We start from the raw sequence: 17,745 nt of genomic DNA, 5'->3' as shown, positions 1-17,745 counted from the left end.
TCCAAATATATATGTGTGTGTGTGTATATATATATGTATATGTACATACATACATACATACATACATACATACATACAAACACTATTTGTTTTCACTTATATCCTATAGAAATGCCAAAAAGTCAGGAGCTAAGTCTACCCTTTTGTGGGGTTTTTCTTTTGTTTTAGTTACTGTGCAAGGGTAGGTGAGTACTAACTCACTCAGATAGGATGACAGCTTCCTGTAAGAGGTTTCAGATCTCAAACTCAGGTCATCAGATTTGTCCTGTAAGCACTTTTACTCTCTGAACCATCTCCCTAGTCTGTGATGGGTTTTGGTTGGTTGGCTGGTTTGGGAGTTTTGGTGCACATGTATGGACATGGACATGCTTGTACATACAAAAGCCAGAGCAAAATGTGGATATCTTCCCCTCTCCTTCTTCACTTTATTCCCTTATATGGTCTTTACCTAAAGCAGAACTTCACTGATCCAGCCAGGCAAGCTAGCCACAAAGCTCTGTCCTCCTATTTCTGCCACTGCACCCCCACCCCAATGCTGATGTTAACATCACACTTAGCCATACTGCTATGCAGTTTGACCTGGAGGCAGGAAGTTCATATTTAGACCTTCATGCTTAAAAATCAGATGTTCTTAATGAGCCATTTCCTCAGCCCCTTCTCTCATGTATGCCTTTTGCATTATTAGGAAATACAAGAGTTACTTGAGTAAAAGTATAGTGATACCTTAGAGTTGATCCCAATAACCATTAAGGCTACTAAGTGACTATAAAGTTGATATATACAATGCTGCTGTACTGAATAAAAGGAAAGATGAATGGTGCAATTTAAAATTGCTTATTCTATAATTTGCCGTTTAATATTTTCAAATGGCAAGAGTGGACCATAAGTAACTGAAATCATGAAAAAGCAAAAACATGAGACACTGCTATACACTAGTAAATTCATGTGATAGATCTATTTTATTTACTGAACTAGTTTTGTTCTTAAATTCTATCTAGCCTTAAGCCAGAGGTCCTACCCCAATCACTCTTACAGCCCTGGCTTGCTATAAATTGATGAATATTTTAGAAAGCAGTTGGTTTTACTAATGACATTTTACCTTCTCTGATTTTCCCCTCTAGTTATGATCTGCAAAATAGAATTGCTGAAATGAAGACTCAAAGAGAAAAAATTCATGAAGATACTAAAGAAATTACTGAGAAGAGCAATGTGCTTTCCAATGAAATGAAAGCTAAGAATTCAGCTGTAAAGGATGTAGAAAAGTAATAACCTTTGAGAAAGTATTGAGTATTTGAATTCATTTTTTCACATGGCTACATGTAAACTTACTGCAAATACATTGAATGTAATACATTTCCTAGGAAAGGAAATCAGTTCTTTTAGGCACCACCACCCTGCACCAAACTCATTGTTACAATTGCCCAACTGTGAAGTCAGGTTGTAGGACATGCCTTTCCTCTAGTGATATAATAACGTCCACAGCTGAAGCACAAGCATTCCACCTGGCCCATTAGTCCTAGTGGGTCACAAACTTAATTTAGAAATCAAATTTTTGTTATTTTAGATACTTTAAAAAATTATCCCATTGTCTGTGCCAACCTTCAAAGATCTTTGACTTAAGTGAATTTCATTTTTTTAACTTTTACTTTCATGGACAAATTTTTAATGAGTTTAGATTTAGTTAAAGCACTTGGAAGGCAGAGGCAGGCAGGCCTCTGACTTCGAGGCCAGCTCTGGTCTACAGAGCAAGTTCCAGGACAGTCAGGACTACAGAGAGAAACCCTGTCTCTGGAGTAAAAAAAGACCACAGTATTTTCTTTTAGAAACACAAGGTAGCTCTCATGGTTAAAAAGAAAACGTCTTCAACTACCAGTGGAGATCAGCTTGAAAGTTTTAAGATATTGATTATAAAAGCTTTGACATGTTTGTAGATGAAATATATCAGAAAGATTATATGTCTCTGACAATTTACTCTCTTTGATAGGAAGCTCAATAAAGTTACAAAATTTATTGAACAGAATAAAGAAAAATTTACACAACTAGATTTGGAAGATGTTCAAGTTAGGGAAAAATTAAAACATGCTACAAGTAAAGCCAAAAAACTGGAGAAACAACTTCAAAAAGATAAAGAAAAGGTAGGTATTAGAGGAAATCCTGAATTTTTCACATTTGAGTACCAGATCTAATTTTCCCAAATGCACTGGCTTTGATTCCCTAAGAAAATGAATTGGGATGCTTAATGTAAAATATTTTATGCCTGAACTCAATTTCTCCCAAGGGATATGTTCTATTCATTGAGTTTTAGAACTTAATTAGTAATATTGTGGTTGGAAAAACTTTCACCTAGTCAGCAATACTATTTTGATGCTAGTGGTAATTTTCTTATTCATAAAACAGTAATTTAAAGGTGTTTTTCTTGTTTTTTTTTTCTTTTGGAGATGAAGTCTTGCTATGTAGCTCTGACTGGCCCAGAATTCCCTGTGTAGACTAGGCTGTCCTTGAACTCACTGAGATCCTCCTCTCTCTGCGTACTGAGTGCTAGATGGCTAAAGATTTTTAAAATTTTTATTTTATGTGCATTGGTGTTTTTGCTTGTATATGTCTCTCAGAGTGTGAAATCACTTGGAGCAGGATTACAGACAGTTATAAGCTCTAACATATGAGCCCAGGTCCTCTGGAAGAGAGTAATCAGTACTCCTAACTGCTGAGCCATCTCTCCAGCTGCAGCTAAAGATATTTTTTGAGTAGATAATTACAGAGTTTTTTAAAATATCCATAATAACCACAACTCCCAACCCCCATTTACTTGTGTGCCTGCATACATATGTGTGCTAGGCATGCATCTGGAGGTCAGAGGACAATTTGAAGGAGTTGGCTTTTCTCCTTTCACCTTGTGGGTTTCAAGGATCAAATTCAAGTAGGTAATCAGACTTGGTGAGTGCCTTTCACTGAGCAGTCTGAACATTACTCATAAACTTTAAAAATAATACCTGCATTCTGCAAAAGCAAAGAGAGTTTGCTATATGGAGTTCAACTTTTAAAAATGAGTTTCATGGCCTCGTGGCCTAGACAAGGTAGATTTAGTAATCACTGTCTACTCTTGCAGCAGACCTGCATACAATTCCCAGTACCCTCAATGTCCACTCACAGCTGTCTCTTTAACTCCAGTTTCAGAGGATCTGATGCCCTCTTCTGTCCTCTACGTGCATTGCATGCATGTGGTGTACAGACACATTCTGTAAACTTGTGCATACAAAATTAGAAAAACTCAACCAAAACAAACCAAACATTGGTTCTGACAGCTAAGTAATTTGCTGTCTCTCAAGTTGTGTTCATGGCTTTACCAGATATAAATACATAGACAACATCCAGGACTCCGGTTCTACTTGACCTTTAAGCATTTTTCCAAATGTACTTACTATAGCTTAACATAAGTTTTATGAAATTCTGGGAAACAAAAATAATATGGAATAATTTTCAAATTCTACAAACACTTAGCTTTTTATTTTAAGGTTTTTAATTATCTGTGTGTGAGTGTGCCTCACACACAGATCCCCCCTCAAATAACAAGCAGAGCACCTGGGTGAGGGGACTGGACTTAGGTCCTCTGAAAGACTGGCAAGTGCTCTTAACTGATGAGTCAGCCCTCCAGCCCTGAGGCATTCGTTTTCAGGAATAAAGTGTTGGTGTGTGATTGTATTTTAGATAAAAATTTTAACTCTTGCATTTGAATGTTATTATAGATCTTAGGATTAGGGTGATAGAGGGAACAAAGATCATTCAGTGTGTACTATCTCCAGATAACTATAATAATAAGAAATACTTAGTTGTTTGGGTACATTTTCTTATTATTGAATACCCTCCAGATATCTTTCTATAACCTTGCTTTGTTTCATAACCAGGTTGAGGAGCTGAAAAGTATACCTGCCAAGAGTAAGAGTGTCATAGACGAGATGACAACTAGAAACAATTCTCTTGAGAAGGAAAGAGAGAAAGAAGAAAAAAAACTAAAAGAGGTCATGGACAGCCTTAAGCAGGAAACACAGGGGCTTCAGAAAGAAAAGGAGGTACGAGTCCGTCAGTGCTGACTGGCTGACTTCTTCCTAACCTGAAAACTGTTTTTGCAATAACACTCACAGGTGAGCTTCTAAAATTAAGTGTGTGCCTAGTACAGTGCTGCACACCTGCATCGTCACGTCAGCTCTCTGGCAGGCTGAAGCAGGTAGGTGAGAAGTTAGACACAGGCTATGTCTGGTACATAAAAAGTCTATCTCAAACAGCTTTACCTTTAAGTTTAACATACCATAAACTTTGGTCAATAATATTTGCCCCTCTCTCTTTTTGAAAGAAAATAATGCTAAGAAAATATTGTAATTGTAGGAAATGTGAGGTCAAATACTTTGGCATATAACCATTCTGTGAATTCAGTTTCTTATTTAATGTACATTGAGGGTTTATGTTCCTGTGTATCTTTAATCCTTGTTAATGATAAAACTATCAATGAAATTGAAATGAAATCTTCCCATAGTGCAGATTTTTCTTTTTGGGGGGGTAGGAGGGTTCGAGACAGGGTTTCTCTGTGTATCCCTGGCTGTCCTGGAACTCACTCTGTAGACCAAGCTGGCCTCGAACTCAGAAATCCACCTGCCTCTGCCTCTGCCTCCCAAGTGCTAGGATTAAAGGTGTCCGCCACCACCTCCTGGCTTCAGATTTTTCAACACAAATACATTTGAAGAAATTTTGTGAATAGTTCTTACACCTGGTACAGTAGAAACCATATGAAATCTAGATGTAAGTCCAGTGTTTCCTTAATTATTACATTTTTATTTCAGAAATGAACATGCTATGCCGGTTTCACAAATCAGGAGAAAACAATGAATAGTGTGCATGGAAACTAGACATGGGCTATCTTAATCTATTCTACTTATTCAAATTATTTTTAATAGTATTCTATTTGTAGACCTTCCTTTCTTAATTGACTCAAGAAATACAGTTTTCAATTAAACTTAAATATATTTCACATTTAATGAATTCATATTTTGATAGATTCAAGAAAAGGAACTTATGGGTTTTAACAAATCAGTAAATGAAGCACGTTCAAAGATGGAAGTTGCTCAGTCAGAACTTGATATCTATCTCAGTCGACATAATACAGCAGTGTCTCAATTAAGTAAGGCGAAGGAAGCTTTAATTACAGCTTCTGAGACTCTCAAGGAAAGGAAAGCTGCAATCAAGGATATAAAAACAAAGCTCCCTCAGACTCAACAAGAATTAAAAGAGGTAAATTACTTCTATATTTCGTCTACATTGTCATCTCCAGAGTTATATGTGAGGGTTGTTTGTTTTTTTAATGTTCAAGTTTAAAGTGATTGTCATATAAAAATTTTTCTTACCATAATCTTGACTGAGAAAGCATTTTAATATTTGAATTTACTGATAGTTAGCTGGAGTTATAAATGTGGGTAGAGAGGTTCTATGACATGTACGAGGCCTGCGTTCCGTCCCTAATACATCCAAAAAAGGAAGGAGAATGGGAGTAGAGTCACTATTGTCTCCAAAAACAAACACCTACCCACAGTCCCCATGGGAATAATTAAATATTTCTCGGTCTGGATACGCAGCTCAGTTGGTAGAGAACTTACCTATCCTAGTACCTTATAAAACCAGGAAAGTCAGTAATGCCTATGATCCTAGCATTTGAGAGGTTGAAGCAGGAGATCAGTTTAAGACCAGTGTTAGCTACATAATAGGTTCCAAGCTAGTCTCTTTCCTCCCTCCCAAAAAGAAGTTTCTCTAAATATATAAATGTACGCAACTTACATAAGCATACATGAGAATAACAGAGTTTTCTTAATGTCTTGACAAAGTTTATCCTCAGACCCCTGACATGGTTATTTGAGGAACTGGAGAGATGTTAGCAGATACAAACATTTGTTCATCTTATAGAAGACTAGTTCCCAGCACCCAATGTGGGTGCTTCATAACTACCTGTGACTTCAGCTCCAGGAGTTCTGATATTCTCATCTGAACTCCAGGGATACCTGTGTGAGTGTGCGCGTGCGCGCGCACACATGCACACACACACACACAGCTATACATAATTAGAAATAGATATTTTTATATTCTAGTAAATTGATCATCATTTGATCCTTGGGCAGTTTCCTGATATGTAAATTTTAAATGTAAATTAACTTATATCCAGTAAATTCTAGTGGTTTGATTTTTTTTTTAATTGTTTCATCTATAATTTGAGCTTTTATCCTATGCCTGTGTCATAAGTAATAGAGGAAGAGAGTAGCAGTTAGAGAGAGATGGTTGTTTCTAAATCAGAAATTAAGAAACTCAGTTTGGGTGTGTGATTCCTCTGGTTGACAGCTAGCCCTGTCACCTTTTCCCTCTCTGTTTAGGAACTAGACCTTTGTGTTTTGTTGTTTTAGCCAAAAAGACAACAACCCCAAGACTGCCAGACTATACTTACACTGGAATCCAGTTCCTGAATTTGGTTTTGTGTAGGGCAGAACTTGGGAAAATCTACTGGGATTTTTATACCCATAGATACTTTAAGAGGTCTGGGTTCCCTCTTGTTGAGCCAAATAATTTATGCTTCTTTTAAAATAGGAGGGACTCATCCATATTTTTAAAACCAGGCCAAGATAGCAATATGGAAGCTTGGTGTTACTTAGGGGCCTCACTTGTTATTATTGTTGAAACATTATAGTTCCTGCTGTTCTTTAGTGTAGTAAAGATCAAATGCTTGTACATATCATCTTCTCATTTATAGAAAGAAAAGGAACTTCAGAAACTGACACAAGAAGAAATAAACTTAAAAAGTTTGGTTCATGATCTCTTCCAAAAAGTTGAAGAAGCAAAGAGTTCCTTAGCAACGAATCGAAGTAGGGGGAAAGTACTTGATGCAATAATTCAAGAAAAAAAATCAGGCAGGATCCCAGGAATATATGGAAGATTGGTAAGTAGATTGTTTACTCAGAAAAGTCCTTAGAGCCAGGGTCTCATGTAGCTCTGATTAGCCTTAACCAGCTCTGGCTAAGGTTGACCATGCACTTCTGATCCTCTTCTATCTCCCAAGTGCTAGGTAGGTACTTGGCACCACACAAGAGAACATTTTTCAAAAGATAAAAAAGTGTGGGTGTGTGTAATTTAGAAGTTGGCCATGGTGATGCATGCTTTAATCCCAGTACTAGGGAGGCAGAGGCAAAATTCAAGGCCAACCTGGTCTACATATTGAGTTCTAGGCTGGCCAGAGGATAGTGGGACCCTATCCTTAAAACAAAAGCAATTTTAGAATGTGAAGCAATTGCTTAGAGATCTATTATCCTTTTAATCCCCATGGTTGATTTGACTGATCTTACTAAGTAAGCATGTGTGCCTATTCTGTTTGTCCCTCACCATTCTAAGTATGTCTTTCCTAAAGCTGAACAGCTCAATTCTAACAGGATGACTTATCCTATTGTAAAAGAACTGTTTTTTTTGTTTGTTTGTTTTGTTTTGTTTTGTTTTTTTTAGGCAAAGGTATATGGTAGTTGCATTCCTTGCTAAACCCTCCAGACAAAAAAGTAAAAATTTAATATAGTCTAGGTTTTGTAAGATTATTCTTAACATTTTGGTTATGGTTTCGGTGGGTGGAACTTTGGTAGTACCAGTTTTGGGATCTTTACCTTTCTTAGCCTTAGCATGGAAGAGCACTATATGATTTAGAAGAATATAAGTATCTTCATTTTTTGCCCTGCAACCATAACTGAAACCTGAGCCCAAATAGTTGATGGGTTCCCTATCAGCCTTCTGAAAAAGGAAGGACAAATGATCTGGAAGGACAAATAGAATTTAATGGTTGCGTCTGTATCTTATATTAGATGGCTCCTACCTTCTTTTCTTAAATGATCCTGATTAGTTGCTGTTAATAGATTGATTCATAGCTACTTACATAATTTTAGACAACTTTGAATAAAAGGTTTGTTTAGCTTATATCCACATTATATATTTCATGAAATAGAGCAGTTCTTACATCCTGTGCCCAGTAAAAATTCACATTGCATATTCATAAACACTAAAGGGTAGATTACAATAGAAATTGTAGGGCATGGGATAGAGCTCAGTGGTAGAATGCTTACTTAGCACATTAATCACTGTGTTGGTTCTCCTATAGAGAAGTTGAAAGAATACTTGGCATAAGAAGGGAACCTTGTAGGCAGCTCCCTTTTATGCCTCTTTAAACCAAGTATACTTATTTAGTCTTCCATTAAGAATATAAATAGCATTCAAGGACTTTGGGACATGTACCACTGTACAAGGGGTCCTGGTCAGTCTTTGGCTACAGAAACCCAATTGAGTAGGGAAGAATGGTCAAATCTGAATAGTAATGAAATGATCTATTTAAAGATTTATTAATCTATTTATGAATTAATGTTTTATTCCTTTTCATTATTAGGGAGACTTAGGAGCTATTGATGAAAAATATGACATTGCTATTTCATCCTGTTGCCATGCATTGGACTACATTGTTGTTGATTCTATTGATACAGCCCAAGAATGTGTAAACTTTCTTAAAAGACATAATATTGGAGTTGCAACTTTCATAGGATTGGATAAGGTAAATATTCATAATAAACTTGAGGTGCCATATATTTTTCCTTAGATTTTCTAATTTTTCTTTACCATTATTCACCCCTAAATTTTTTTAACTTTTTTTTTTAATGGTTTATTTATTATATGTAAGTACACTGTAGCTGTCTTCAGACACACCAGAAGAGGGCATCCAATCTCATCACAGATGATTGTGATCCACCATGTGGTTGCTGGGATTTGAACTCAGGACCTCCAGAAGAGCAGTCAGTGCTCTTAACTGCTGAGCCATCTTTCCCAGACCCCTTAATTTAGGTTCTTTGTGTACATGTTTTCAGAGGTTAAAAGGTAAATTTTGTAATGCCTTGACTAAATTCCACTGTTAGGTTGTTGCCCAGTGGATGGATGATTGTTAGGATGTTTCCTTTTTGAAGTGGGGAGAGGAGGTTCAAGACAGGATTTCCTTGTATAGATTGGCTGTCCTGAACTTTGCTCTGTAGACCAGGGTGGTCTGGAACTTCTCCCCATTGACAGTGGGAGTATAGGTGTGTGCTGCCACCACCTGGCTGTTAGTATGTTTCTAACTTCCATCACTAACCACTGTTTTCTTCATAGAACCTTTGCTGAGATGTTGTGTAATTGTATTTTAAAGTAGAACTCAATTATTTTCACTATTTCTACAAATTTACTGATGTGTGGCTGCTAATTCCAGACTATTTTTATCACTCCACAGGCACTAACAATCCCTCCCCACTCTCCTTCACCCACCCTCAGCTACAAACATTGACATGGACCTACCCTTCCTTTTTCTTTGTTCTGGTCTGTTTATACTTTTGATTGCCTTGGCAATAGTGCTATAGCAAAGATAGATGCACAAAACTGTGTGAATATAAGTGCATACCTAGTGATGGAGTGGGTACCGGATCGCATGCTGTATCTGAATGCAGTATGTCTTCATAGATGTAAAGTGATAACGACATCCTAATAACTAATATTAAACATACTTTGTGCTTGTTGATCATTTATCTTTCTTGGGGGAAAATGTGTTTGAAACCTTTGCCTTTTTCATTTGTTTGTTTTGTTGGATTGTAAAAACCCTTTAAATTGCATATACAAGTCTCTGAGGTGCATCTTTTAAAATGTTTTAATTGAAACGTACCATTTATGACTTTCTTGATTGTGTACTTTGAAGCACAAAAGATCTAATTTAACAGTAATTTTCTTTAGCCTCTTGGGTAGTAGAGGTAGGTGTGTGTGTGTGTGTGTGTGTGTGTGTGTGTGTGTGTGTGTGTGTAGACAAAGACTTGTACTGTATCCTTGAATAACCTAAAACTTAGTGTCTGGACCAGATGAACTTTCAACTTGAAGCAATCCTCCCCTCTGCCTTCCCAGTGGTAGGGCTATGAGTGCTGAATGTTTCTGAGTTTTATGGATTTCCACTCTTAAATTTAGATATCTAATGCATTTCAAGGTTTTAACTTAGTGATAAATTTTGTCTTCAAGTTTTGCATTGATACTGCATAGATATAAAATTAATACTAGGGAGGAATTTAATACCATGCATGGTAATATTTTATTTAGGAGCTGGGTGGTGGTGCCTTTAATCCTAGGATTTGGGAGGCAGAGGCAGCTGGATCTCTCTAAATTTGAGACTAGCCCGTCTACAAAGCGGCAGCAAGGGAAACTCTGTCTCAAAAAGAACAAAAATTTTATTCAGGGTTATAATACCTAGAAAACATTGTTTATTATATGCACAATTTTTTAACTTTTAGATGGCTGTGTGGGCCAGGAAAATGAGCAAAATTCAAACTCCTGAAAATACTCCTCGGTTATTTGATTTAGTTAAAGTAAAAAATGAGGAAATCCGCCAAGCCTTTTACTTTGCTTTACGAGATACCTTGGTGGCTAACAATTTGGATCAAGCTACAAGAGTAGCGTATCAAAAAGACAGGCGGTGGAGAGTGGTAACTCTCCAGGGGCAGATCATAGAACAGTCAGGTAAGTTGGTTCTTCCCTGACTGGTTGGGTTTGGTTTTTTGTTTTTGTTTTAATCTTGGGTAAAACATATACAAATGACTTGTCATATGTTCTCCAGGTACAATGAGTGGTGGTGGAAGCAAAGTGATGAAAGGAAGAATGGGTTCTTCAGTTATTGATGAAGTCTCTGTAGAAGAGGTTAGCATAATCCAAATAATGGTCACTTCTTTCTAGCCTACTCCCTGGGAATCCACACGGACTTCTTATATAGCTCTTATTTTTGTCTTTATGCTTGAAGCTTGGGATTTTCCTCTTTTATTTATTTTTGATTTTATGTTAATGGATGTTATTTCTGTATACCATGTTCATACCTGGTGTCCCAGGAGACCAGAAAAGGGTATTGGATCCCCCGGGAACTGGTGTTACTGGAGGTTGTAAGCCACTATCTAGTGGCCAGGAATCAAACTCCAGAGCTCAGGAAGTGCTCTTACTTAACTGCTGCATCAGCCTCAGGGTTTTTCATTTCAGAAGCTGACTTTGAACACTCGGAGGGTAGGCGAGATTGTTGAGAGGGTAAAGGGTGGGTAAAGGCCCTTCCTGCCAAGCCTGACTGACTACTTGAGTTCCGTCCATAGAAAAAGCAACTCCCACAGGTTGTCCTCTGACACTTGTTACGTATGCCAAGGCTACACACACCACAGTGTTAATAATAAAAGAAATGTAAGGGGATTGTGACACTTGGAGAAAATTGTATTCCTTTTATCCTTTGAAGGTAAATAAGATGGAATCCCAGTTGGAAACGCATTCTAAACAAGCAGTGCAAATCCAAGAGCAGAAAGTACAACATGAAGAAGCTGTAGTTAAGTTAAGGCATAATGAACGAGAAATGAGAAATACACTAGAAAAGTTCACTGCAAGCATCCAGGTATTGTGTGTGTCCGTGTGTGAATATTAGCTGAGACTGTTACAATTCAACAGCAATTGCAAAGAAGCATTTTGAGTTTACTTCCAATTTTGAAATGTGAAAGATGATCATTATTTCCCACTCTAGAAATATGCTTCTTACTGTGTAGTTCTGGCTGTCTTAGAAATGTGCAGTCCACTTGACTGTGATTAAAGATGTACGCACGTATGCCCAGATGTACGCACTTATGCCTGGCAGCCCGTTGTTTCCAGTTTAAGGCGGTTTTCAGTAAATAGCTAAATTATAACCTTCAGCTATGACACACAGCTTCAATTTTTAAAATTTAGTTGCATGTAATGTATTTGCATATCTATGCTTATTTGTATAGTCTGTGGTAGCTTTTTAATGTATAAAATACGTTATACAAATACAAAAGTACCTTTCCTTTGCTTAATAAATACCTGAAATTTTCCCTTGTTTTTGATTTGTCTGTGTACACAGCTAAATTACAATTATAGTTATGTCTTAATATACACATCTAATTACTTCTATAAGATATGTTCCTGAAATTTTAATTAGTTATATTTCATTGCTTTAAAGCACTTTTTGCCTCATACTAAATTGTCCAAATAATGGTTCTAACACATTATCTTTATAATGAATTGGTACACATTTTGTTTTCTGATCATCTATATTTTTATATTGATGATGCTTTCCATCATTTACCTGTTAGTCTTTTAAATTTTTCTAAAGTTCAGTGATCAGAGAAATATTTACTCGTACTAAGTATTGGCCATAAATGCTAAATTATATTTATAGGGTTTATCAGAACAAGAAGAATATTTGTGTGCACAAATTAAAGAACTGGAAGCTAATGTGCTTGCTACAGCCCCTGATAAAAAGCAGCAGAAATTGCTTGAAGAAAATGTCAGTATTTTCAAGAAAGGTATGTTTAAAAGTAAACTGCTGCCCTTTTACATTTCAAATTAAGAATGTGTCACTGCAACTGTCAACAAGCATGTACTTCACCTAATGTTGTCCCCATCATTAATTACTGCTTATACTAAGGTACTGACTTGCCAGCTAAAGCCAATCAGTTCATCACTTATGCCTTCTACGTTGCATAGTATCTTTGGTTGATTGGACCAGGGAAGTGTCTTTAGACTTGTACTCTACACTTTTGTTATAATGTATAGGACTCTTTAGTTAAACAAAAGAAAATATCCAGCTCCTCCAGACCAGAAAAAGGGCTAGTCCTAGGGCAAAAGGGAATATTTAGTGAAGTTTTTTAAGAATGGGTGAGAATGTAAAGTCACTAAGAAATGTATCAACAGCTTAACCAGAGTTTAACATTATATGTTACAATATTGTTTTGTTTAAAGTGTTGTTGTTATTTTCCCTAAATGCCTGATATTTGATACCCAGTATCGAATAAAGTGATTGAATAAATACACATCTACCATATAGTTACAAATAGAGAAAAATGAGTTTGGCTCTTTTATTATTTTCAGAATATGATGGTGTGGCTGAGAAAGCTGGTAAAGTCGAAGCTGAGATTAAACGGCTCCATGATACCATCATAGATATCAACAACCGGAAACTCAAGGCCCAGCAAAACAAACTTGACACAATCAACAAGCAGCTGGATGAATGTGCTTCTGCCATTACTAAAGCCCAAGTAGCAATCAAGACTGCTGACAGGTAGTGTGCTCCCCTAGTCTGCCCTCACCTCTAACTGGAAATGGAGGCATTGCACTGGCTGTTATTTATTAAACTCAACTGCCACTGCCCAGAAACACTATTCAGAAAGAAAAAGCTTACAATGAAGATTTATCATTTGTCTTAAACTTAAAAACACAACAAACTGGTAAACATGTATGCCTTAGAAAAGTTGGAATTATATATCATAACCCAGTTCTTAAAGGCATAGACATTTTGTTTCTCTGGCATAGAGTAGACGTAGCAGAACTAGGTCTTAACAAAAACAGGAAGCGCTAAGAATGAGCTGTAAATCAAATCTTTCAGATTATTTCTTAAAGTTTGTATTATCTGTTGAATGATTTGGTTTAAGGAGCTACTCAATCATTTGTTAGCAGAAAATATATGTAAACAAGTTGAGGGGAAAAAAATTTTCAACTCACTTGTCTAGGCATAGTAGCATACACTTGTAATCCCTGAGACCCTCAAACTCAGAAGACAGAGTTAGGCAGATCTCTGTAAATTCAAGGAATGACCACCTTGTTGAATATCAAGGGTTTGTAATCTAATAGGTAGCGGCAGCAAAGTCTGCTAGAAGCAGCATAGGGGGTTTTATTAAGCTCTGTGGAATTTTGATAAAACATACAACTCGGACTACAAGTCTTTATTTATATAAGCATAAAATGTAAGGATGGTTCAGTAAATCACGTCATAAATTGTGTTGATTTTTTTCTTTTTAGAAATCTTAAAAAGGCACAGGATTCTGTTTGCTGCACAGAGAAAGAAATAAAAGACACTGACAAAGAAATAAATGACTTAAAAACAGAACTAAAAAATATTGAAGACAATGCAGAAGAGGTTGTAAAAAATACAAATGCTGCAGAGGTAAGATGTGTTTCTGCATTACAGGGCAGGTGATACTTGAAGCAGCTAAGATGTTTGTAAGTTAATCTTTGTCTTAACTATAAACTTAAAGGAAACTTTTAAAGTGGGACAGGAAGAGGAACTGCTAACAATGTCTATGTAATGTAAAAGTATCTGTTTGACAAAGTATTTGTCACACTTCTTGGTTTTTAGTCGTCCTTACCAGAAATACAGAAAGAACATCGTAATCTACTTCAGGAACTAAAAGTTATTCAAGAAAATGAACATGCTCTTCAGAAAGATGCACTTAGTATTAAGTTGAAACTTGAGCAGATAGATGGCCACATTTCTGAACATAACTCAAAAATAAAATACTGGCAAAAAGAGGTGAGTTCTTTGTCATTTAATTTTAGGCCTTTTTGGGAGGCTGGAGAGATAGATGGCTCATCCAGAAGACCCAAATTTGATCCCTAGTACCACATGATCTCACAGCAGTTCTAGCTCCAGGGCACCCTGTTCTGATCTCCAAGGGCATCAGGCACACCTGTGGCGACTATCCATCAGTGCATAGATAAAGAGTAATAGGTAATAAATCTTTTTGGGTTTCTTGAGGTATGTTCTGATTGTAAATGTTTTCACATTTATAAGGGATATAAATGTGAAAATTAAATCAAATTTTATTTGAATTACTAAATAGAAATGAGTAATCATTATAGTAGGCAGTTATCTTCTCACTCCAGAGTTTATGTGGATAGTAGTCAGTTCATTCCTGTATTGTCTTTGTAGCTGTCATTTTTCATGTTGTGGTATAAGCACTTGCTACTTTTGCAGAGGACCCACAGTTTGGTTCCCAACACCCCTATCAGCTGGCTATCTCCACCAGCTCCTCAGGCTCTGTGTGACATCTGTCTACACACTTTGCATTCACCAACACACCAATGCACAAATAAAACTAAACTTGACCTGTTTTTATGTCTTCTCAATTCTTAGATTTCAAAAATAAAATTGCATCCTGTTGAAGATAATCCCGTTGAGACAGTATCCGTTCTAAGCCAAGAGGATCTTGAGGCAATCAAGAATCCAGATTCTATAACAAATCAAATTGCACTTTTGGAAGCTCAGTGTCGGGAAATGAAACCAAACCTTGGTGCCATCGCTGAATATAAAAAAAAGGTATGAGTAAATTACTTCTAATAGAAATTTTGCTGAGCCTAAATCGGGTATTTAATTTTACATAGTGACAGTGCTAAGTCTCAGATTTGTATGTGAAAGAGGGTTTTGCTTTTTTGTTTTACAATCTTCACAGGAAGAATTATATTTGCAAAGAGTAGCTGAACTGGACAAAATTACTTCTGAAAGAGATAATTTTAGACAAGCATACGAAGATCTTCGAAAACAAAGGCTGAATGAATTTATGGCTGGTTTTTATGTAATAACAAATAAACTAAAAGAAAACTACCAGATGCTCACTTTGGGAGGGGATGCTGAACTGGAGCTTGTGGATAGTTTAGATCCTTTTTCTGAAGGAATCATGTTCAGGTTTGTGAGATTTTAATCCTGCATTTTTTCTGATTTATTAATATTTCTTTAGTGTGTGAAGGTTGGAACTCCATTTATTTGGTAATAAGTACTACCTTGCTTATGTACTTTCATGTTTGCAGCATAAAATATGTACAAAGTATGTTATACAATGTCTAATTCATCTTAAAATCAAAGCTAGATGCAGTAATACAACATCTATAGTCCCAGAATGCTCCTTGTTGAGATCGACTCAGAGACTCATAGGCTAGGTAGCCAGACTTTAATACACCAAAAAAAAAATGACTCACAGACAAGTCAGAAAGGCCTCCATCAATACCAAAATAAATTTTTTTTTCCAAAATGGTTAAGAGACAATAGGCCACTGTTTAAATCTTAAAATTTTAATAATGTTCTAAACTAGATTTTAAAAAAAAGATCAGCCGGGCGGTGGTAGCTCACGCTTGTAGTCCCAGCACTCTGGGAGGCAGAGGCAGGCGAATATCTGAGCTCGAGACCAGCCTACTACAGAGTTCCAGGACAGCCAGGGCTACATAGAGAAACCCTGTCTTGAAAAAACCAAATCCAAAAAAATCAACAGCCAGGCCATGGGTTTGTGCGATTAATCCCAGCACAACTGGTGTAAGCAGGAGGATCACAACTTTTAAAAGATTAAAAAAAAAAAAAAGTCATACTGAAAATCACCCTATTCAGAAAACCAACATCTAAAATATTGTGAAAAGCAACTTACAGATTTAGCAAGAAAATGATTGATGTTAGTTGTGGGAAGTACTTCAGTCTTAGCCTTAGTTTTAGTATTTGAGTAACATTTCTTAATTATTGCAGTGTTCGGCCTCCTAAGAAAAGTTGGAAGAAGATCTTTAACCTTTCAGGAGGCGAGAAAACCCTTAGTTCCTTGGCCCTAGTGTTTGCTCTCCATCACTACAAGCCCACTCCCCTCTACTTCATGGATGAGATTGATGCAGCTCTGGATTTTAAAAATGTGTCTATTGTTGCATTTTACATATACGTGAGTAAATCATTGTTTGGGAATTTTATGGTTTATTTCTTGCTATCAATATTTTTTTTTTTAATCAAACCATCAGGATTTTTCTTCTAGGCTTGCAGTCTTTTTGAAAAAAAAATACTTGGACTCCGCACTTTTCATGAATTATCCATGAAGTTGTTACTTAGATGTTAATCATCTGTTGCGGGAAATATTAAATCGACCCACCAACTCTCCGGCCCCCACTGGGCTAGCTCTTCACACACTCCACGATCAGCCATCTCAACACATAACCCAGTAGAATCATGACTTTTTCTTTTAAATTTATTATTTGTAAGTACACTGTAGCTGTCATTAGACATACCAGAGGAGGGTGTCAGACCTCATTGCAGATGGTTGTGAGGCACCATGTGGTTCCTGGGATTTGAACTCAGAACCTTCAGAAGGGCTCTTAACCACTGAGCCATCTCTCCAATCCCCCATAATCATGACTCTTAAAGGTTAATTAACCAATCAAATTTGTGTATCAATATCACAATTTACAAGATGCCAATACAATAATTTTAGAGCCAATTGATCCCACCATTTCTAACCTTGTAAAGTCATATTTACTTGTGGCTGGTAAATGCCTCGCAGGTACACATCTTGGTTCTCCACTCTCTGGGATGCTCCTCCCCTCCCCCTCCCCCCCCCCCCCCACACACACACACACACACGTTTTCCCTGTCCAATCACAACCCTCCTCTGCACTAATGTAATTGGACAGGGAAAATCCTGCAATAGAATTCTACCCACAAACTTTATGGGGGGGTGGGTAATGTTTGCCTATTTATTATGACTTAACTGTTATTTCTTTTTTTCTTTTTTAGGAGCAAACAAAAAATGCCCAGTTCATAATAATCTCTCTTCGAAATAATATGTTTGAGATTTCAGATAGACTTATTGGCATCTATAAAACATACAATATTACAAAAAGTGTTGCGGTGAACCCAAAACAAATTGCATCTAAAGGACTTTGTTGAAATTTTTCATACTGAAAATTTTCAAATTTGCTTAGATTTGCTGTTTCTGGTTTTGTCTTTAATAAAATACATTTTTCTAAGTTGAATGACAAGAGTTTTCTGTTTTATTTGTGTGATGTCTTTTAATAATTGTATCCATTTCTGTACTATAGAAATGAGGGGTCTGGTTGGTTTCC

General features: G+C 36.6%; 1 protein-coding gene across 1 annotated transcript in view; it reads left to right on the top strand.

Moving 5' to 3' along the window:
• The window catches only part of Smc4 (structural maintenance of chromosomes 4), a 29,375-nt gene extending 11,720 nt beyond the window's left edge, over positions 1-17,655 (top strand). The window contains exons 8-24 of the mRNA XM_052180369.1: positions 1,122-1,262; positions 1,985-2,135; positions 3,903-4,067; positions 5,047-5,280; positions 6,782-6,967; positions 8,447-8,608; positions 10,353-10,578; positions 10,676-10,755; positions 11,330-11,482; positions 12,281-12,407; positions 12,973-13,162; positions 13,900-14,044; positions 14,237-14,410; positions 15,014-15,196; positions 15,330-15,562; positions 16,388-16,571; positions 17,417-17,655. Of these exons, the coding sequence (XP_052036329.1) occupies positions 1,122-1,262; positions 1,985-2,135; positions 3,903-4,067; positions 5,047-5,280; positions 6,782-6,967; positions 8,447-8,608; positions 10,353-10,578; positions 10,676-10,755; positions 11,330-11,482; positions 12,281-12,407; positions 12,973-13,162; positions 13,900-14,044; positions 14,237-14,410; positions 15,014-15,196; positions 15,330-15,562; positions 16,388-16,571; positions 17,417-17,569 (2,887 nt within the window). The 3' untranslated portion in view covers positions 17,570-17,655. The remainder of the gene's footprint in view (positions 1-1,121; positions 1,263-1,984; positions 2,136-3,902; positions 4,068-5,046; positions 5,281-6,781; positions 6,968-8,446; positions 8,609-10,352; positions 10,579-10,675; positions 10,756-11,329; positions 11,483-12,280; positions 12,408-12,972; positions 13,163-13,899; positions 14,045-14,236; positions 14,411-15,013; positions 15,197-15,329; positions 15,563-16,387; positions 16,572-17,416) is intronic.
• The last annotated feature ends 90 nt before the right edge of the window (positions 17,656-17,745 follow it).

This window comes from Apodemus sylvaticus, chromosome 4 (genome assembly GCF_947179515.1).
Source record: "Apodemus sylvaticus chromosome 4, mApoSyl1.1, whole genome shotgun sequence".
NCBI classification, from domain to species: Eukaryota; Metazoa; Chordata; class Mammalia; order Rodentia; family Muridae; genus Apodemus; species Apodemus sylvaticus.
Note: the sequence above shows the minus strand (reverse complement) of the source record. Positions and strands in the feature narration are given on the sequence as shown.